The 21854-nt window shown below is 44.8% G+C and overlaps 1 protein-coding gene across 1 annotated transcript; it reads left to right on the forward strand.

Moving 5' to 3' along the window:
• The first annotated feature begins 488 nt into the window (after positions 1-488).
• Positions 489-4390, forward strand: Il22 (interleukin 22). The gene is made up of 5 exons (XM_028759107.1): positions 489-717; positions 1135-1200; positions 1317-1460; positions 2444-2509; positions 3792-4390. Exons 1-5 carry the CDS (start codon positions 532-534, stop codon positions 3867-3869), a joined length of 540 nt encoding a protein of 179 aa, XP_028614940.1. The 5' UTR covers positions 489-531; the 3' UTR covers positions 3870-4390.
• The last annotated feature ends 17464 nt before the right edge of the window (positions 4391-21854 follow it).

Consider the following 21854-nt stretch of genomic DNA (forward strand, 5'->3'; position numbering starts at 1 on the left):
GTGACCAAAATGCTGACTCAGTATCTACAGGAGATCAAAGGCTGTTCTACTCAATCAGAACCTACTACGGCAAAGCCATTGCTTTCTTTGAAAACCATGTAGAGTTTAGAAGATTTCTGGGATTTGTGGGCAAAAGCACCTTCTCCGCCCTAACAGTGACGTTTTAGGGAAGACTTCGCATCTCAAGGTGGGAAGGTTCAGAGGTAGCCCTTTGTGGCCTCCTATGGTGGTTAGGTACTTCTTAGAAGACAGGACTGGAAATTAGATAATGTCTGATGTCATATTGTTCACAGTACCAAAAAGAAAAAAAAAAAACCTGGTGTCCCAATGGCTATAAAAGCAGCAACTTCTGCCTCTCCTATCACAAGCAGAGACACCTAAACAGGTAAGCACTTCAGACCGGTACAGAGAATTGATCTGCTTGGTGCCATGCTACCCAAGGAACATGTTTTCCTGATTTGTTTGCCTCTTGCTCTCTTGCTAACAGGTACTCCTACCAGTTATCAGTTGTTGACACTTGTGCGGTCTGTGATGGCTATCCTGCAGAAATCTACCAGCTTTTCCCTTATGGGGACTTTGGCTGCCAGCTGCCTGCTTCTCATTGTCCTGTGGGCCCAGGAGGCAGATGCTCTGCCCATCAACTCCCAATGCAAGCTTGATGTGTCCAACTTCCAGCAGCCTTACATTGTCAACCGCACCTTTATGCTGGCCAAGGAGGTATGGCTGCATCTCTCTCTCTCTCTCTCTCTCTCTCTCTCTCTCTCTCTTTCTCTCTCTCTCTCTTCTTTGAAGCACTTGTAAACTCTTTACGGGGACTTTATCTCCGTAGCTCTCTACTTATGTTTTCCATGTCTCTTTAGAGACCCTTTAAGGACCAGATCTTTTTCTGTTTCTATTTCAGGGTTTCAGGACCTTTTTCTATTTTGGTCTTTAGGATGCATATGCCAGATTTTATCTACAGAGGAGTATTTAGAGAGCCACCTTTTACTGTCATACTTTTCCTCTCTGTCCTCTCTTCTGAATGCATACTCTCAGTAGCCACTCATGAGACCTACTGGGGGACATACATCTCTACTTACACGCTTTTCTTCAACCTTCATGTCATCCAGACACTTAGGGTTTTTTCTCTTCCAGGCCAGCCTTGCAGATAACAACACAGATGTCCGGCTCATCGGGGAGGAACTGTTCCGAGGAGTCAATGTAAGTTCTCCTTGTGATGAGCAGGGAGCGTATCCATTCAGGGTTAGCTGCAGTAGCTGATGGATCCTCTGGGATGTTCTGCAATGTGACCCCTGATGTTTCCTGTCTACCTACAGGCTAAGGATCAATGCTACCTGATGAAACAGGTGCTGAACTTCACCCTTGAAGATGTTCTGCTTCCCCAGTCAGACAGATTTCAGCCCTACATGCAGGAGGTGGTATCCTTCCTGACCAAGCTCAGTAACCAGCTCAGCCCCTGTGTAAGTCTTTCTCTTGGTTCGATCGACCTATGCTCATCTTTCTTCCTCTCCTATTCCAGTTAGAACCTGTGGTCTTTCCCTCTTTCTCTTCACAAGTGTGAGGAGGGCCTCAGCAACACCACCATCAGAGGCCACTTGAAATAGGTCACAAAGCGATCACTTTGGCTTCAATTGAATAATACTTTGAATTTGTATGAGTGAAGTCTTACTTGTTTTACCTGTGGAAAGAAAGCAACTCCACTTCTGTATGATGAGAAAGATGTTGGGAACTGTAAGAAAAAAGGCCTAGATACAGAAACAGATCCACTGAGTACAAGTACTTGTGGGGAGGGAGATTCACTGAGTACAAGTACTTGTGGACAGGGAGATCCACTGAGTACAAGTACTTGTGGACAGGGAGATCCACTGAGTACAAGTACTTGTGGAGAGGGAATGGCACAGAGCAAAAGTTGAAGGGAAAAAGGGAGATGGAAATGCCTCCTGGTCTGGGGTGTGCAAAGCTCACTCCTTTTCAATGTGATGGAAAGGTAAGAAAAATCAGCTTGTGAGTTTGATGCTTCCAGACACCCCAAACTATGAAACATAGCCGTGAGGAGCGGGCAGATTGAGGGAGAGCTGGCATCTAGGGAAGGCTTTCCTCTTCACAGGAGAAACTTTATGCTCATCTCTTGAGCTACACTTCCACCTTTGAGGAGGTTCAGCTCAGGTTTCCTTTCTACCTTGCTTGCTACCGGTGGAAACCTCAGCAAAGATTTCCCAAAGAGGAAGACAGCTCTTCAGTAAGGGAGGGAGGGACCTGGATTTCAGGGTCCCAGAGAACGAAAGCGCTCAGAGAATCTAGGTCACCGCGAAATCTAGGTCACTGAAGGCAAAAATGACTGAACGCCTCTATTCCAGGTGAATGGTCACATGCCTCAGATGCACTGAGGTATTGGGCTTCAATCGGGCAAGATTCTGTTAGTGAGTGTGCTTTTGTTTTGTAGCACATCAGCGGCGATGATCAGCACATCCAGAACAACGTCGAAAGTCTGAAGGAAACCGTGAAACAGGTATGACTGACAAGCCGTAATTCTAAGCCATCCAATAGGGCAAGCGAGGGTTTCGTTCTCTGCTTCCCAGACCCTTTTACTTTGGAAAATTTTACTTGATTTGTCTACTGTCTGGTTCATTACTTGCTTAGCTGAACGTGCGTCTAGCCGGGTCTATAGATCGTTCAATCTGTTCCTAAATTTGTAAGTCAAACTCTAGAGCTAGCAGAAAACTTAGTTCAGCCAGTCCCATGAGCACGCGCTTGGAGGACGGCTTGTGCCAATGCTGGGAGGCAGCGCTCCGGACTCCCAGGGTTGGGAGTCTTTAAGATACAAAATAGCGTGCTTGGGTATCATCACAAAGGAAGTCTGGGAAGGCAACATGTGAGAGGAAGGCGGGAAAGGAAAGGAGAACAGAACGTAGAGGATTTGAAAATCTACAAATCCCCCATGAGAGGATTTTTCTTGGAACGATCTAGAACAAGGCTAGTGGATTCGGTGGACTACAGAGGGACCTGCTTTGTCGTTTGAATCGGGGTTTTTTGTCTCTCCGTTGAGGATGAGAGTCTCAGCCTTTTCGCCCTCTAATGGAGGAGGAACGAAGGGATGTTATGACTCCTATCTGGACTTTTACTAGTTTAAGCAACGGAACAGACACTCCAGACTTCCTCTTTGCAAAAACTGGAAATCTGTTACTTGCCTCGTGTTTTTTCTTCTGCTAAGAAAGCGAGCACAGGCAAAGCCTGACTACATGGGTCCATATGTGTGTCTTTGAGTCAAAGCTTTCGGGTTGAGCACTCATCAGTAGTTGATCATGGTCAGGCGGAGGGCTCTGTGTCAGGTCAAGCCCTGCCGGCTTAGCCCTTAGCATCTCCAGGTCTCAGTATGGCTTTCTGCTGCTTAGCATGGTTAGGAGCTGAACAAACCTTTTTTCCAACCCCCACTAAAATTTACTTTGAATTGACAAGTGATCGTGTAATTTGTGGGATACGGTGTGATAACTGACCTTTGTGCGCAAGGTTCAACGGAGTGGATTAATAGGCCCATCAATAGCTTCGTGGGTGTGAAATGGAAGTAATATAGATGCCTGTAGTGTCCTCAGGTCAGAAAGGCATCATTTTAAGGTCTTTGGTAAACCATATTAGGCTCATGCTAAAAATATATTATGTTGATTATTAATCTTCTAGAGAAGGCTGATACTTGGTTTTGGTGTTCAGCCAGCAAATGGCGCCACGCCTTTCTAACGAGTACCTCCTTAGAAAACGACACGTGCTCAAATCAGTTTGTGTTCTTATTTTCATAGCTCGGAGAGAGCGGAGAGATCAAAGCGATCGGGGAGCTGGATCTGCTGTTTTTGTCCCTGAGAAACGCTTGCATCTGATCGAGAGAAGCTGGAAAACGAATAACTGGTCCTTCCTGCCTGCCGAAAAGAACAATGAGATTCCTGAACGGACTTTTTGACTAAAGGAAAGTGAGAGGCTAAATTCCACCATCATTAGAAAATTTCACATGAAACCTGGCTCAGCTGAAAAAGAGAATCAGTGTCAACTTGTCCATGACACCAGAGGTAGACTTGCTAACCACAACGATTCATTGACATTAGTCACTGATGATACAACAGAAAAATAATGTATTTAAAAAAATTGTTTATTTCCTCAAAGGAGATTACCTCTCATTCCTTTAGAAAAAAAAGCCTATTAACTTCACTTCCATAACCAATACTTTATATATGTAAGTTTATTTATTATAAGTATACATTTTATTTATGTCAGTTTATTAACATGGATTTATTTATAGAAACATTATCTGATATTAATATCTGAATATAAGGCAAATAATATTTATGATAATAATAACTATGGAAACAAGGTATCTTGGGCTTCAATAAACACATGAATATCACACATCTTCTGTCTTGTAATTTTTCTTTCTTTAATATCAACAATATCATCAGCTGCATCATTATCCAATCATTCTCATGCCTTCATGCTTGACCCATAAAAATTAGGTAGCTATAGTATTATACTGTTAAAGTTTGTCCCCAGAGGCCTGTGATTTTGTGCGTGAGCATGTGTGTGTGTGAGTGTGTGTGTGTTTGTGTGTGTATGTGTGTGTGAGTGTGTGTGTATGTGTGTTTGTGTGTGTATGTGTATATGTGTGTGTGTTTGTGTGTGTGTATATGTGTATGTGTGTGTGTGTTTGTGTGTGTGTATGTGTGTTTGTGTGTGTATGCCCATGCATGTGAAAGACAGAGATGGATATTAGGTGTCCTACTCTATCAGTCTCTGCCTTATTATTCGAGACAGAATCTGTCACTGGATTGGAGCTAGGCTGGCCAACAAGCTCTATTAATTCTTTGGTCTTTGTCCCCAACATCAAGGAGCCTTTAGCCTTGTGTGGCCACGCTTGTTTTTTTTTTCATGGGTGCTGAGGAATCAAACTCAGAACCTCATGCATTCACACTAAACACTCTTACCCTCTGAACTCTCTCCCCAGCCCTGCAAACATGCATTAAAAGCTTAGTTTTCAGGACAATGGTTATTGAGAGATAGTCCAGGCTTTAGGCCTTGTGGGGGCTTCTCATGTCAAATGGGTAAATCCTTGAAGGAGATAATTGGATGGAAATCCTTTCTACATCTCTTGCTTTTGCATCTTGGGCATGAGGTAAGTGACTTTGTTCAATCATGTACTCACACACTATGACAGGTAGCCTGGCTACAAACCCAGATACAGTTGATCCAATTGGCCATGAACTGAATCTCTGATACTATGATAGAAAAAAACTTTATCCCATTGTAAGATGACTCTTTCTGACAGTTGTTGCAGTGCTATGAAGCTAGTATACACACACACACACACACACACATCCCACAATCTATTTTATGCTTAAGAATGGATAAAATGGATTTCATTTTATGGAAGGAATCAGAGACATATGAGAAAATGTTTTGTGAACACAGTGAACGGTTTCATTTCTAGGGAGGGCATTCCTCAGTCTTCCTGAGAAGAAGGTAATGTATTATGTTTGGGTGAGCAAGTCTCTCTAACAAGTGGAAATATCATTGATACAAGGCTTCTGTACCAGAAAACAGGAAGTATATTATGAAACACACAGAGAGAAAACTGTGTATTTTCAAAATCTATACTGTGGGACCGAGGAGAGAGAGACAGAGAGACAGGGAAAAAACAAAGGTTGAATGTCGCCCGACTTGGGGCCTAAACACGAGAGACCATCTGAAAAACAGTCTTAGTAAACAATAAACAACACTGATACTAACTATGACTGTGTTTACAAAAAGTGTGTTTAAAAAGATATGATCTAGGTAAATAAGTGTTGACCCGGTGCTGATTTTGCCTAAGAGGTGACAAGAAATTATAGGTCAAGAAAATTCTAAACAGACATTGCCCACAGTCTAAGAGCTGCTTCAGGCAAGAGAAACAGAGTTAAAAAAAAAGTTAAAAAACTAAAAACACTAAAATATACTATCAATAACTGCCCAACTACATCTCCTAAAAAAAGAGATAAAGAGTTATATCTTAAATATGAGAGAGAAAAAGGGTTTCAAAAAACTGTTGTCCTCTCTCTAAACTGTGTCAACAACAACAAAAAAAAGACTCTTTCAAGCCTTGAGCAGGCCTGAGAGACCTTGTTTACCACAATAGACCAAACAATAAGACTCCAGAGATATTGCCTGCCTCGACAGAGATATTGCCTGTCTTGACAGAGATATTGCCTGTCTTGACAGAGATATTGCCTGCCTTGACAGAGATATTGCCTGCCTTGACAGAGATATTGCCTGCCTTGGGGCCTCCTTGGCTGCCTGTAGCCTGATACACAAGCTGAGAAAAATAGACTGTCTACTGAACTTGCCTTGAGACATCTCTGGCCTTCCATTAAAGATAGATTCCCCTCACCCTCAACAAGATAGATTCCCCTCACCCCCAGCAGGCTGAAACAAACAAACAAAAAAAAACTTTGGGGGTAGAGATAAACTTTCCCCTTTAAATTAAAAACTAAACATTAAAACATTGAGCCTCGATCGAAAACCTTTGTCCTGACTTTGTCTCTTTCCATCCTCCTGTCCCTTCTTCCATTCCTAACCTCTCTTTCAGGTAAACCAGTTGACTGTGGCCGCTGGCCGACAACAAAGGTTAAATTAGGAGGCATGATACTAACACAGAGAAGTCACTAGGGAGAAGGGAAATTATTGATTGTGTATGTCTTTTCCTAGAAGATCAAAGTCACTGGGTATAAATAGTTAGAGACTGTCTGTCTAAGTGATTTCTTCTTTGATCTGGTGCCACAAGTCTATTCCTCCGGGTCACTTGCCATGATCTTCCTTTGCCAGCCTCCCATAGAGTGAGGTGGTAAGCAGAGAGCCTGTGTGTGAACTGTCCCTCCCTCAGGAACAACAGAGGTTAATGTTTCTGTGCTTGCTCTGCAAACGTGGAGAGCTGCAGCAGGAAACAGTTGGATGGACTATTGAACTGTCATTTTCGGATAAGCTGAAGCTGTGTGTTTGAATGAGTGTTACAGCCACAGGCTGCTGACCTTGGATGATTGGTTCCATTGTTGGTAGAACTGTTTTGAGGATATGACCTTAGAGGAGTTAGGTCATTGGGGGTGGCCTTTGAGGTTTTAAAAACTCACATCATGCCCAGCTCTGCTTTCTCTGCCTCATGTCAGTCATTAAGGTAGCATCTGGCAATAGTGTTCTCAGATATTAGAAGAACAAAATGGCGGCCTCCTTTAAGGTTGGTCTCTCATTCAGGAGTTACTGTCATAAAATTCCCTCACTGGGCTAAAGGCTTGTGAGAGCCATGTGTTTGTCTATGGTCAGGACTGACAGGCTGGCTTTGTCTAAGGTCAGGGATTACTGGTCTACCTTGTGGTCTTGGTCTTCTCCTTCTTCAAAGAGCCAGGTTGGGGTCATGGGCTGATGCTTCCTTTTCTCTGCAGAGCCTGTCTGTTTCTCTGTGTGTTTCAGCTGTCCTGTGACTTCTTTAGCCATTTCCAATGCTCTTTCCTCTGTATCTTAGGTATAAAGCGTGCGCTATGCTACTTGAATGCTTTGCCTTTGTGTGTGGGGGTTGTTCATTAGTTTGAATTATTTTATGACACAAACATGTATCAAAACATAACACTGTATTTGAGAAATACATACAATCATTACTTGTCAATCATTTTATTTTTTGTTAAGCCCATACCAACCCCTAAATGTCTCAAACAATAAAAACACCTTTTTTTAAAAAAAGAAAAATAAATATGAGACAAGGTCTTGCTGTGTAGCCCAGGCTGGTATTGAATTCACCATCCCTGCCCCCACACACTTGCCTCTCTGCCTCTCAAGTGCTGGGATTACAGGTGTGTACCTCCAGACCCAGATATTTGTGCAGAGGCGGAACTATTTGTCTTCCAGATCCCAACCTTTCAATGTGTAGGTGGGTAGTAAGAGACTTCTAATGAGTGGTAGACTATCTTTTTTTAATCTTTAATTTCTTTTTGTTTTTCACTTGGGAAAATTTTCCCTGAGAAATCTGTATGCAATGCCCGGTATACAGATTTATGAAATAGTCATATAAATAATTTTCTGATGACAAATTGTTTTATATAATTATAAACAATTCACTTTTAAACAATTATAAAACATGTTGTTGTACCATTTATTAAAGAGAAAATGAAATTTCCATGCTAAAGAGATGGATGTGGTCATTCGTGTGTACATAAAAAAATTAAGTCTTGGCTAAATTTGGTACTGTAGGGAGTAGAGCATCTCAGTGTTTCTGATATTCTGAGTTTATCATCATCAGTGCTAAGACTGACACTTTGTATTGTACAAAAAGGCAAAAAACATCTTTCCAGCCATTTCAGAAACTGTAGGAAACTCTGCTCTAATCCCAACCTATGGTTCATGTAATGATTGTTTTATGAACCCAAGTTACCAACTGAAACAGAGATTTTTTCCCATATATATGTGTCTTTCTTTACTTGAATGCTTTTCGTTCATAAAGTCTTGTAGAGAAAGTCTTTAAACTATCATCTTTGCCCAGAAATCTTCCAGCCTAAGATTTTTACCCTAGGCCTTAAGAACAGCTGCTATAAAGAAAGGAATGGTAGAAACTTTCTATTAATTAGCTGTCATGTTTTCCCCATCTTCTCTTCTATGAAGAGTGCTTACAGTGGGTAGTATTTTATTTTTATGTAGAAATCTGACCACATTGACATCGTGTACGACTATGGTAGCGGATGAAATTCCATGAGTGTTCTGTGTTGGCACATACTTAATTTTTCCTTCTTCCTTTCAGAGATGAGGCTGGGCGCCAGGTTGAAGGAAGAGGAATTAGGCTGTTTGGTTTCTCTTGCTCTTCTTCTTTCTTTCCCACACCTCTTTGTGTCCAGTGTGATTGAAACAGACTGCCTTTACTGACAAGCTCGCTGTCCAGATTTTGCTTGCTCTTGGTTTATGGACTAGGTTAGCAGGAGGCAGCAGAATGAGAACGAGGTCAACGCACTGAGTCCCTGAAGCCCTTGCTGGGTTGCTGTTCACATCAGCAGTACATTTCTCTGAAAAGCCAAAGCTCCCTCGGCCTTTCTTTTCATTGCTCTTTCTGCTGTTGTTCTGGTAACTGCTCTCAACCTGTCCCCAGTGGGCTTTGAACTACTGTGAGCTCTACAGAACCGCAAAATTTCTTACTGTTTTCCCTGAATTCTTTCTACAACGGAATAACAAATGTGAACTCCTCTCCACTGCCCAGTCTGACTGTGTCATGACTTCCATGGAGTCTCTGTTGTACCTGTCTCCTTTATGTCCCCCTGCCTTATTTTTGCTGAAGTTTGGGAATCTGGATAAGATTGTTAACAGACAATTGCAGCCAGTCATTAACATATCAGAGCTGTAGGAAAACTTTCAACTTGCTATAAAACAGAACAGAAACGGTAGTATTTTTATTGCTAAAATTAAGCACTTAGTGTCTTTCTGTTGTTGTTGTTTTTTTTGTTTTTCTAGTCAGGGTTTCACCTGTGCAGCCTTGGCTGTCCTAGAACTTGCTCTGCAGATCAGGCTGGCCTCAAACTCACAGGGATCTGTGTGCCTCTCTTTGTCTCCCAAGTGCTGGGATTAAAGGTGTGTGCTACCAGCTCATGGTTAAGTACTTAATTTTCCAAGTTTCCCCCTGTTGCTTCAATAAGGCTTTATGCTGGGAGGTAGTGCGGGTCCGCTTCCATATGAATCCCACGAGGATCTCTGACTTGCCTGAGGACAGGGTGTGATCGGCGGCTGGCTTCCTCTGTCCACGGGCGGCCTGGGAGGGACGACTGGGAGCAGACAGGAGAGTCCGCTTCTGTCCCTGCCACCAACCGTGTCTCAGCTTCTCAACGGTGGCAGAGGGGAAATGTGTTACAGCTCTTTGAAAAATGTTACAGCTCTTTGAAGTGCCTCGGGTGAGGCACTGGCTGGTTGGTGAAGAGGGGAGGGACCACGACAGAAGCTCTCAGACACAGGGAAGAATCTCGCACACCTTTACTTCTGAGTTTGGCCTATATATACAGTTTTGGGGTGGATTAAGGTCTGGCAGCAGGTAACTCCTATTGGGTTGGTCTGAGAGCTTGGGAATGCCTCATCTGCATGATGGTGCTACTCCTATGTGATCAATGACCATGGACCTCTCTGTGGGAGGGACTGTGGAGAGCTGAAGCTGAGAAAGCCAGATATCTGGGAAAAGCCCGAAGCACCTTCCGTCCCAGTGGTCCTTTTCAGGCCAGGGTGCCAGGGTTCTAGAGCTCTTCTACCAGGTATCCTGGACTTTTCTCATAGCTCACTGCCCCACAAGGTAGAGACACATAGGTCAATGTGCACTGTTTCTTAAGGAAACCTAAGAAATGTCTTCTCCCCGCTGGCCCAGGAGTGCTATTGTTCTTCCACTTGGTGGCTTTTTTTCCTCACAGCTGATTCTTGGGGATGCTTGTATCTCCATTTATCCCAGCACATCCCAGCATGGAGTTAGCTACTTCTTACCTGCTCAGCTCTCCTATCTCTCTCCCCTTTCCTTGTTACAGACAGCAAAGTTTTTCAGAGCGACCACATATGTCCATGTCAGCCACAGTCCTTTCCTTATTAGCCATGGGGATCATTCTGTAAACATCACCTCCCTTAGGAACCCATGCAATTTCACCTCAGTGCCACCAGGGCATCAGCCAGATGTGCCCTTACAGTTGGGCTCTGCTCCTTCACAAGGTCCGTGTGCCATGAGAACCTGGGTGTTGTTTATTTGTGATACCTGCATGCTGCGAGGTGCTTTTGTGAGCTGCTTCTCACCCGTGACATTCCCCCTTGCTATGGCAGTAGGTGCCATTTTTCCACATGATGATTGTTGAAGAATTTTGTGGCTCTTCGGTTGCCGTTTGCCTATGTGAAGACTTTGGCAATTTCAGCTGGATTTAATTCTGTCACAGGCTATGCAAGACCCTGTGTGACAAGAGCCATAGTATTTAGATGTTGTCTGCAAGGAGGTGGTGACCTTGTAGGGATGACAAGAGGCACAACTGCACAAGTCACAGACAGACTAACGTTCAGTACCGAAGAGGTTTCGACAAGATGACAGTTGTCAAGGGACTCAAAGGTTGGAAACGAGCTGACCTTTTTTTTTTTTTTTTGCAATGCTTATAAATTATATTTATTAGTATGGTCAGGTCAGGATAAGAAAGGAGCTTGGGCTTTGATTTTAAAATGCAGCATCTTTCTCTGATTCTCTTGGCTAAACTTTTCCTCTTCTTTTTTCCATTTTTTTTCTTTGCTGATCTTTTGAGAGGTGGAAAATACTTCTGCAGATTAAAACATCTCCGTTGTGAAATGTCCCTCTTCTCCTTCCGTTCAGTGAGGTGGCACAGTAAATAGCTTCATCTACAAAGTTGAGTTTTTCCATCTCCCTTCACACTGGACGGACTACATTTTAACCATTTGTGACTTGGGCACCTTAAGAGCTTTTCAAGGACAGAAACTTGTTATTCCTGTCTATATTCCTGGCTTGACAATGTAGACCACTCTAGTTAGCTCTGCTCTGAGGACTATATGCCAAAATAAACGTTTTCCCCTGTGTGACCGAATTTGTCAGGGTTCTCTAGAGTAACAGAACTTACGGAATAAATCTATGCATACAGAAAGGCGATTTATTAGAACGATACAGGCTATGGTCCAGCCAGTCCTACAATGGCTACCTATAAACGGAAGGGCCAAGAATCTAGCAATAATTCAGTCCACAAGGCTGAATCTCTCAGTTGCAATACCAAAGAAGTAGGCTGCAATCCCAGTGAAGGAACGGACTTGCCAACAAGGTGAGAGCAAGCAGACTCTTCCTTCATCCATCTCCTTAATAGGCTTCTAGCAGAAGGTGTGGCTCAGATGAGAGGTGGGTCTTCCTGCCTCGAAAGATCTGGATTAAAGGAATGTCTTCCCCTCCCAGGCATCGGACAAAGAGATGCCATGTTGGTGGCAGAGTTCTTTTCTCAGGCAGGGGCAGAGAAGATGGCAGTCCTAGCTTAACGCCTGCGTTGGTGGCCCAAGTTGTTTTATGTCTATAAAAATCAAATCAAATCAAATAATCAAATCAAATCAAATCAAATCAAATCCAGGCAGCACATTGTGGAAGGAGAGACAGACAGCGATCTACATTACACCATGCTAGGTAGTGTGGGCAAAGAAAGACACTCACAGATCTCAGAGGCCAGCTATAGACACACAGAACCCCACCTACCACCACATAGCACAGTCAGGGAGGAGGAAGACAGACAGAGAGACCTATGGACTGCCATGCCACCCACAGACCTGCCCTCCTGTGTAGAGCACAGGCAGGCCATAGACATCTGCTTTCTACCGTACCACACAGAGTGGAATGAGAGACTCAAGTATGGAGTGGGGCAGCGAGTTGTGAGTGACCAGCCCCACCACCCAGAACCATGATGAAGACTCAGTCCCATCTGCTGCTGAAGACCAAGTCTGGGTCCGTGGCATTACAGTGGTAGGGTTCAGTGTTGATCTCTGTGGCTCATATTACCGCTAGAGAACATGGGCACATCCCTGGTGGGGGCAGCCATCTGGGACCACGTGGCTATCAAGGGGCTGTGCAGAACTGGCCAGCCCGTCACTGGATCTAGCGCTCTGGAGAGCTGATCCCCACCTCTCAACAGCGGCAGCCGGCTACTATGCTTGTGTTACACAGCAGAGCTGGCCCTGGTGGAGGGTAAACGGGTGAGGCAGCTCCGAGGGCGACGGGAGAGCTGGCTCTGCCACTCATCTGCCATGAGGTGGTGGCGTGTAAACTGTGTGTGTGATGTTCTTCTACCTTCCCCCCTCGCCTCCTGTAGTAGTCTAGAGAGCTGGTCTGGATGATACCAGAGCAGGCGAGCTAACGCTGCCCCCTCACTGACTATAGCTCTCAGGAGAGCGGGTCCTCCATCTTGCCTGGGTAACACGGAGCTGGCCCTGAGGGCGAAGGCACAGGTAAGCCAGCCCCGCGGGTGTGAGAGCAGGGAGGGAGAGCTGGCCCAGCCCCTCACAGGCGGCAGCACGTGAGAGAGTGGGCGCGCACCTTGACTGGGCAGCACAGTGGAGCTGCCTTTGCGAGTGGGCCACTCAGAAGGCATGAGAGCCGGAGAGTTGACCCTGCCTCCTGCCTGTGATGGCACCAGGTGGCCTAGCCAGAGCAGTGCTGGAGAGCTTACCCTGGTGGTGTGGATAAGGGAGAGCCTACAGGCGGGGCAGCTCAGCTACCACCCAGGCCCAGATCCAGGGCTCTAAGTTGGCCCACCCCAAATCTATATCATCTGTGAAAGGTTGGGATTTGTAAAAGGGCCAGTCCTGCTGATCCAAAGTTTCAACACAGGACAAGATAACTGAGAGGAGCCCTGGTGAGGATCCAAACCTGATGGTGTCACAGAAGCCAGAGAGTTGAACCAGACTCATTGCAGTGAACACTCGCTAGTTGAACATGTGTGGACAGAGAGATATACTGTGGGAAATCTCCCACGCTGTAACATACACTAGCTTCCACGGTGAGATGCCTTTCTAGGCTGTGTGAGCCGTGTGTGTGTGTGTGTGTGTGTGTGTGTGTTCTTTTTGGGGAAGGTTTCAAGAGCGAAGGGAAGCTATGAGGCGGTGGGGAGATGAGTGGGAGGGACTGGGACTGGGGTACATGATGTGAAACAAAGAATCAATTAAAAGGTTTTTTTTTTGATATCTTCCCACCTCAAAGACACAGATTAGAAGTAGACCTTCCCCTTTCAAATTAAGCAAAAAGTCCCCCCTCTCAAGTATGCCCCTCCATTCTTGTGTTTTAGTTAATTCTGATGAAGTTGACAACTAAGAATAGCCATCATGGTAGCTTTGCCGGTTATCTTATCCCGGTATCAACAAAATGAACTCACACACGTGCTATCGTCTTTGCCGGGTCTGTGGCTGCTGTACTTTCTCCTTTGTCAGCAGACGGATGGCCTATTTGTATGAAACCAGATCATTAGATCTGAAAATGAAAAATAGGCAATAGTCAGAGAAGCTACCGAGAATATAGGTACTGCGCAACAACTCTGAAGATGTCGAATGCTTTCTACGTAAAAGGTAAGTTTATTCTCAGTTAGGAGCATACGAGCTTTCCTATAAACCACAGACAAGATGGATTAATGACAGTGTTTGTAGTTGGAAGACTTGGGTCCAGCCCAAGTTGTCCTTCCCTGGTTTTGTGCCTTCAGGTGAGTCATTGACTTCTTCAGTGTTAGCTCTGTCACTGGTGAAACAGATATTCTTTATTGCTACGGTATGTAGCTGCTTGCATTCTAATGCTAATTTGTGTCTCCCCCCTCCCTCCCCAAATCTGTTTACACAAGAGTGTCGGTAGCTTCTGGGACCCCGCCCCCAGTTGGTTCTGATTGGTAAATAAAGATGCCAGCAGCCAATAGTTGGGGAGAACAGACAGGCCGGATTTTACGATTATAGGGTTTGGGACTAGGAGGAGGAGAGGAAGGAGATCAGCCATGCTTTAGGAGAGTGTGGGTAGGGGAGAGAAAGAGGCCACCATGGGGTGGAGAAGCAAGGAGAGCTCCCTGGACTCTGGGCCAAGAAAGCGCGGCCCAGAAGGCTGCACAAATGGGTCCGGAGCTGCCAAGATTTAGAAGTTAGTAAGTAGTAACTCAGAATTATCAGTGGGAGGTAGAGTCTGCCCGCACAGAGGTTAGGCAGTCGCCCAGCTGTTGTACTGCTTAAGGCATATTAAAATACGGAGGCTGTGCTTGTGTCTTTCATTCAGGAACCTAAACCATTGAGGCAGGAAGCAACCCCATGCCAGGATTAATTAATTACAAATTAATACAACAGTGATATAAACAAAATGACCTCATCTGAACTCATACATTGAATTTTTGGTCCAGGGTGCAGGTGCTATTTTGGAAGGTTCTGGAAAGTTTGAGAGGATGGATCTAGTGAGGGAAAAGGGTAAGAGAAGCTTTCGGAAGGTTGTCTCGTTCCTCGCTTTTCTCTGCCACTTGCTCTGATTCCTGCCCACTCTGATGTGAGTAACCGCTGAGTAACCGCTGCCCCGTGCCTGCTACCGTAATGCTTAATCTTGGGACCAGATACAGTGGAGCTGGCTGCAACGGACCGAACTCCCTGAAACTGTAGCCAAAATAAATCCTCCCTCGTGCAAGTTGTTTTTGCAAACATTTTGTCTTTGTAATGTAAAATCAACCAATACAGAAGATCTGTATTAGAGGCGTCTGGTCATCGCTATGATGAAACTGGACCATGTAATTTCAAAGCCTTTGGAACTAATTCCAGGAAGAATTTGGGAGAGTTGGGAGACCGTGTGCTGGAGAAGTTCCAGAATGCTGCAAGGTCAGCTTAATAATTCTGGTGGGAGCTCAGAAGAGTGTGAGTGACCTTTTGTTTGTTTGTTTGTTTTAGTTTTATGTTGTTGTTACTTTAATCAAAAGTAGGTAGCCTGAGAAGGGCCAGTATTCCATAAACCTTCATCATCTTGTGATTTGCCTGTGATTGCCCAGTCCCTGACTTTCCTGAGTCTGGATTCTCGTACCACACCCCTCCCCATCATGACAGATCATGAAGAGCTCCCACCACTGGGATGAGAGACAATCACCCCTTGCCTTAGAATAAAAGTTTCCTGCCTCACTGTGCTTACTAGCCCAGCTGGGTCAATGGCATATCCCTTTTGCAGAAAACAAAACAAAACCTCAAAACTGTCTTGCAGGCTACTTTTTCTTTCTTAGAGTGTTTCTTTGTGCAGCACAGAGGATGCTCCCCCCTAGCCCCAACACCACACACACAAACACACAGATGTCAATAGGAATGTGGGTGGGGAAAGTCAGGTTCAAGTTCCAAACGGGAGTGAAAACTCTATCGAGAAGTAGACTAAAGGCCATTCATGTTATATTCTGGCAAGTGAGTGGTCTGTTTTGTTCACATCTCGAAACTTTGTGCAAGTCTGAACTTAAAGATAACAGACTAAGGCAGTGGTTCTCAATCTGTGGGTCTCGACCCCCCTTGGGAGTTGATTGACCTTTTCACAGAAGTCACCAGCGACCATCGGAAAACACAGATATTTACACTATGACTCATGATGGTAGTAAAGTTACAGTTATGGAGTTGCAATAAAAATAATGTTATTGTGGGGGGGGGTCAGCACAACGTGAAGAACCGTATTAAAGGGTTGAGGTGCTAGGAAGGTTGAGAACCGCTGGACTAGGGTTTTGCAGGGGATGTTTCATGACAGTGTAGCATTCAGGAAGTGGCATGAGGCCAGTAACTTTTAGATACATTTATAGTAAGAATCTGGAGGTAAAAGCAGAGTGGAAGATTTGAAAAGTGTACACGGTGATCAGGAGCCAATTTTGTAGACAAGGAGGAGATGACTGTTTAAAGAGATCAACATTGCTGAAGGGAACCCGGGCAACATTAAGTAGGACAATAGGAGAGACACTTTGAGGGGATTTCCAGAACTGACCAAACTCTGTCCATTGTAGACACAAGGTTGCAGAATTGTAAACTCTTGCAAAACCTTCACAGCCATCCCTTGCTTGCACAGGGCCATCCAGAGAAGTGCTTTTCCTGGGATTAGCTGCCGAGGCACCCAGAGGCCATGTTAGCCGTCGTCCAGGAGTGCATTGGCTACTGCTCAAGCTGGGGCTACAACTTGGCCTCACAACACGACACTGGTTTTACAGGTATGCAGGGTGCAAGAGTTACAAAGTCGTGGAGCTTTCTACCAAAGCTTCAAGGGAAGGGAGTCAAGTCAAAGCGTGCCAGGGTCAGGATCCCTGGAGGCAGCTCCTGAGAGAGCGACCAAGCCAGCTCAGTCAGTCAACAGGCTCTCAAGGGAGGGAGGGAGGATTGAAAAGAAAAAGACAGTCAACATTATAACATGACTCCAGCCAGTGCTGAGGCTGAAGCAGCTTTATTTTTTTTTTCTGTGTGCTTTATAACAATCTAGGTACATCAAAAAAACAACAACAACAAAACAAAACAAACAAACAAACAAAAAAAAACCTGGTCAGCTCTTAGATCAAAGAGATCACTCCTGGTAGTCATCAAGCAAAGCAGTAAACAATGCCTCGTGGTCACTGTTTCTAACTTTCTTATCTGAGCCTACTTCCTTATCCTAACCCAGTGACAAATTACAAATTTCTAGATGCAGCACCAAAAGCTCTCCCTAAGAGGGAAATGCTTAAAGCTTTGAGAGTGAGCACAGATTGCAAATAGAAACTGGAGCGGGAGATATTAAAAAATGAACCCACAGACCTCCCGTGCTACCAACAGACTACTCTGGGCAGTCAACTCTCCGGCAGGGCCAGAGCTCCTGAGCTGGTTCCACTGGGCTGCTCTCTCTAATTTGCCCCCCAACCCTCCCCACCCCTCGTAGCGACCAGTCACTGTGCTTCCAACTCTGGTTCGCTCGTCCCTGGAGCCGCTAGTTCCTTCACAGCCATAACCACCCATTTGTTGGCAGACCCACCTTCTAGTAACCCAGCAACTCAAAACTCTAGATGGTTAGAGATTAACCAAGTAGATTCATATATCAGCAAATACTCAATACACATCATGCCCACACAATTAGAATTGTGACACCAATTATCTAACCTTGATATGAATAATTACTTGAGACTGCCAAAGACACAAGGTAGCATCTACCGCCATCCTGCCTCTCCTCTCTCGCCCCCTCCTCTCTCTTGTTCCTCTTTCTTCCCCACTCATAGCTCCGCCTCCCTCTTCCCGGTCCAATGACAGGGCTCTCGCTGCAAATGCTTTGGGCAGGAAACTTCTGCCCCGAGAAACGTCAATAACGCGGAATGTTTCGTAGGAACGCCAATAGGAGGACGCCATAAGGACTACAGGTAACCAAGTGTAGAGACAAGGCTGTGCGAGCCTGCTGGACCTCACATTAGTACAGCACACGCTCCTGGTGTCCAAGCACGGAGCGGGAGCTGTGGGTTTATGCTTCCTCTGCGGAGTTTTGGTCTTGCTTCTTTCCGATCCTTCCTTGTCATTTACCATCCCTTCTTTCTGGAGCGGGCTTCTCTCTGATCGGTCCTCTTCTTCCCTAACTTAGCAAGCAAGCCTTTGGCACGTGGTCTCAGGGAAGATTTCAGACATGAGCCACAACAGTCCTTGTGTCCAGAGATTGTTTTTAAAAAGCCCGTCTTCTTTGTTTTGCCTTTATTTCCTTCCCAATAGTTTGCTATGAAATGTGTGCTGCCATTGAAAATTAGTCCCCGAACCATTAACTTTCCGATAAATTAACTTTCGGATAAATCCTCTCTACTTTTACAGATCCTTATACTATTTTTTCCCCTAAAACATTTATTACTTTATGGCTGCCGCAGGCTACCCGGCCTCTCATCGCTGTAACGCAATCCTTGACACACTACTGATGCTAAAAGGAAGGTTGAGCCCACTTTTCTGGCCTCTGATGAGCACGGTGGGTACCACAGTGCCACAGAAGCACTCACAGAAGCGAACGGTCATACCTCAGACTGGAGCAGAAAGCAAAATGTCACGTCAGGCTCGCTCTGCATACAGTAATCCAGAGAATTCAAGGGGCCTTTGAATTGACCAAGGGAGCTTCTGAGAAATTCCCAAACTCAATAAAGTCCAATAAGGCCTTACATCCCCAAAGTTCTACCACACAGTGATTCTAGGGACCAAGGGTTGTTATCATAACAGACCTTTGGTAAACACTTGGGTTACATTCAAACACAACATGTATACAGCTTGTGACATAGTTTATTACCCTATTGTTATTTCTTTTAAACTATTTTTATTTATTTTATTTTTTATATCTGTATTCTGTAATTTATTTTTATATTTATGTACAGTTCTATAGATTTATATACAATATACATGCATTTCAGTGTGTAAGGGGTTGGGGGTTCAAGTGTATCATGGCACAAATGTCAAGGTCAGAGGTCAACACATAGAGTTAGTTCTCTCCTTCCACTTGGTCCAATGGATTTAATTCAGGTCATCGTGCTTGGCAGGAAGTGCCCTTAGTCCTGAGCCATCATGCTGGCCCAGTTTTGTTATTTATTGGGCTGTCTAGCAGTATGTTTGCGAGAAGATTTTTGTCCATTTGTTTATTGGTGCACCCTAACCTTAACTAGAGACTGAAAGATAACAAACACACTATAAGTGATTGAAGTCAATATTTCACCAAGGAAGAGTTGAAACCTACAGAAAACAAGTTACTGCGTGCAGACTCAAGACTCAAACCACCGGGAAGGCCTCAAAGTCTTGTGCCCGTCTCTACGTGCCTTTCTTTTGGTCTAGCTACCTTATCTCCCTTCTTTCTTCCTTCCTGGTTCTTTTACACCACCCTTCCTTCTCTCCTCTCATATATATTTTTTCCTTGTCTATGTTAAGAGGGTAAAATAGGGTTTCTGGTCAGGGTTACCCAACAAAGAGAGGCAGACTTCTTCTGGAGAGCCAAATCCAAAATGTCTGTATTTATGACCAGCAGAGTCAACTTCCTTTTTTCTTAAGTAGACTGTTGGGTGAACACTGGTGGGTATTTACTGGTAAATACTGTTATACAAGTATTATAAATACTAGTATAAATGTTAGTAAATGTTGGTGTGATGAAAAACTAGCCAGACGTTTGAAAAATAGTTCAAGGAATTTTTCATCCCAAATAACAATGCATTGGTTACTTTTTGTTGCTGTGATGAAACACAAACACTCTCACCAAGGTGACTTATAGGAGGGACAGTTTATTTGTGCTTATGGTTCCGGATATATAAGCCTCCATGATGGTACAGCCATGGCAACAAGTGGCAGGCGTAGCCTGTAACAGAAATCTCAGAGCACATGCATTGAACCACAAGGAGGAAGCAGAGAGAGCAAACTGGTGATGGTACACGTCTTTAGACTCTCAAAGCTCCCCCCACCCCAGGCCAGTTCCTCTGGTGTACTGTAAGTGGTGCTATCCCTGGACTGGTGGTCCTGGGTTCTGTAAGAAAGCAGGCTGAGCAAGCCATGAGATTAACCAGTAAGCAGCATCCATCCACAGCCTCTGCATCAGCTCCTGCCTCCAGGTTCCTGTCCTGCTTGAGTTCGTGTCCTGATTTCCTCCAGGGAAGAACTATAGATCTAGAGGTGTAAGCCGAATAAACCCTTTCTTCCTCAACACACATTTTGGTCATGGTGTTACATCACAGCAATAGAAACCCTAAGACAAATTGGTACCCGTATAGTGGGGTGTCACTGTGACAGACCTGACCATGTTTTGGGGAAGATTGTGGAAGGACTTTGGAACTTTGGGCTAGAAAAGCCATTGAGTGTTGAGAGCTCAGTGGGATGTTCTGTGGGAGCTTGGAGGATGAGAATGTTGAGAGCAGTGCAGAAGATGGAGGCCTGGCTTGTGACATTTCAGAGGAAAGATTAAAGACTCGATCAGGACCGTTTGCTAGTTTGACTTAAGTCTATGGTTCTGGTCAGCTGGGGCTGAAGAATTAACCATGATTAACAAGATACCAGAACTACTAAAGTGAAACCTTTGTATTACTGGGACTGTTGATGCTGGCTAGCTGGAGCTAAGAAATTAGTGGTGATTAAGAAGAGACCAGCGTCACTGAGGTGAAATCTTCTGGGAATTATTTTTTTGCGAGCACAGAGAAGCTGTGTTTCAGAGGCAGCCAAGGCTGTACTTCCTACTCACAGCTGGACTTGGTAATGTGTCAAAGTTGCCCAGGTGGTACTGGTTTTGAAGGCATGAAGGGGTCATGGAGAGCAGCTGAGGCTCGGCACTGTGAGAGCCCAGGAGAGCCCATTGGTGAAGGTGATAGTTGACGGCCTAGTATTGAAGGAGTCATACAAAGAAGTTGAGGCTTGGCAACCATGAAGAGAGCCTATGAAAGGCTATTGATAAAAGTGCAGCCCGGTTGCAGCAGAAGACCCCAGATTTTTGTAGATGCTAGTACCATGGGATGGCCACCAGGAACAGCAGCAAAGTGGAGTGGAACCAGCTGGAGCCTAGAAGATGCACTGTGTGCTACAGAGGGCAGAGCTGGAGACCCGAACCCTTGGAGGAGCCCAGAAAATGGTGAGTGAATCCCAGACATTGGCTGGTTGGAGTTTTGATTTTATTTTGATTTGATTGTTATGGTACCCTGAATTTTCCCCCTTGATGTGAGAAAGCATTTGATTTGAGCTCACAGTCGGGGGACTTTGATTTAAAAATACTTTAGATGTAAAAGATTGGCTATTTTAAAAGAGACTGAAATGTTGATATGTTTGAACTTGCAAAGACTGTGGGACTTTTAAAGTTATTTCTGTTTTAAATGTGAGATCCTGGGATGAATAAAAAAGGAAAGGTTATGGCTTAATAGTGATGTGTTTGTGTGTCCAGTTGACAAGGGGTCAGTTGAGTTGTCCTGGCTGGTTTTGTGTCAACATGACACAAGCTAGAGTCATCAGAGGGGATTGAAGTTCAGTCGAGGAAATGCCTCCATGAGATCCAGTTGTAACAGATTTTCTCAATTAGTGTTCTGTGGAGAAGGGCCCAGCCAATTGTGGGTGGTGCCATCCCTGGGCTGGTGGTCCTGGGTTCTATAAGAAAGCAAGCTGAGCAAGCCATGAGGAGCAAGCCAGTAAGCAGCACCCCTCCGTGGCCTCTGCATCAGCTCCTGCCTCTGGGTTCCAGCCCTATTTGAGCTCCTGTCCTGACTTCCTCTAGTGATGGACTGTGATCTGTAAACTGAATAAATCCTTTCCTCTCCAATGTGTTTTTGTTGGTGGTCTTTCATCACAGCAATAGAAACCTAACTAAGACATCTAGCAAGGCTGTGCCTCCTAAACTTCCCCAAACAGTGCCA

This window comes from Grammomys surdaster, unplaced genomic scaffold, assembly GCF_004785775.1.
Source record: "Grammomys surdaster isolate TR1022 unplaced genomic scaffold, NIH_TR_1.0 126271, whole genome shotgun sequence".
Lineage (NCBI taxonomy): Eukaryota > Metazoa > Chordata > Mammalia > Rodentia > Muridae > Grammomys > Grammomys surdaster.

Bases quoted from the DNA above. Each gene is read 5' to 3' on its own strand.
- Il22 (XM_028759107.1), top strand. From the start codon at position 532: ATGGCTATCCTGCAGAAATCTACCAGCTTTTCCCTTATGGGGACTTTG. The intron at 718-1,134 runs GTATGGCTGCAT...TTTCTCTTCCAG, and splicing joins CCTTTATGCTGGCCAAGGAG to GCCAGCCTTGCAGATAACAA. The intron at 1,461-2,443 runs GTAAGTCTTTCT...TTTGTTTTGTAG, and splicing joins GTAACCAGCTCAGCCCCTGT to CACATCAGCGGCGATGATCA.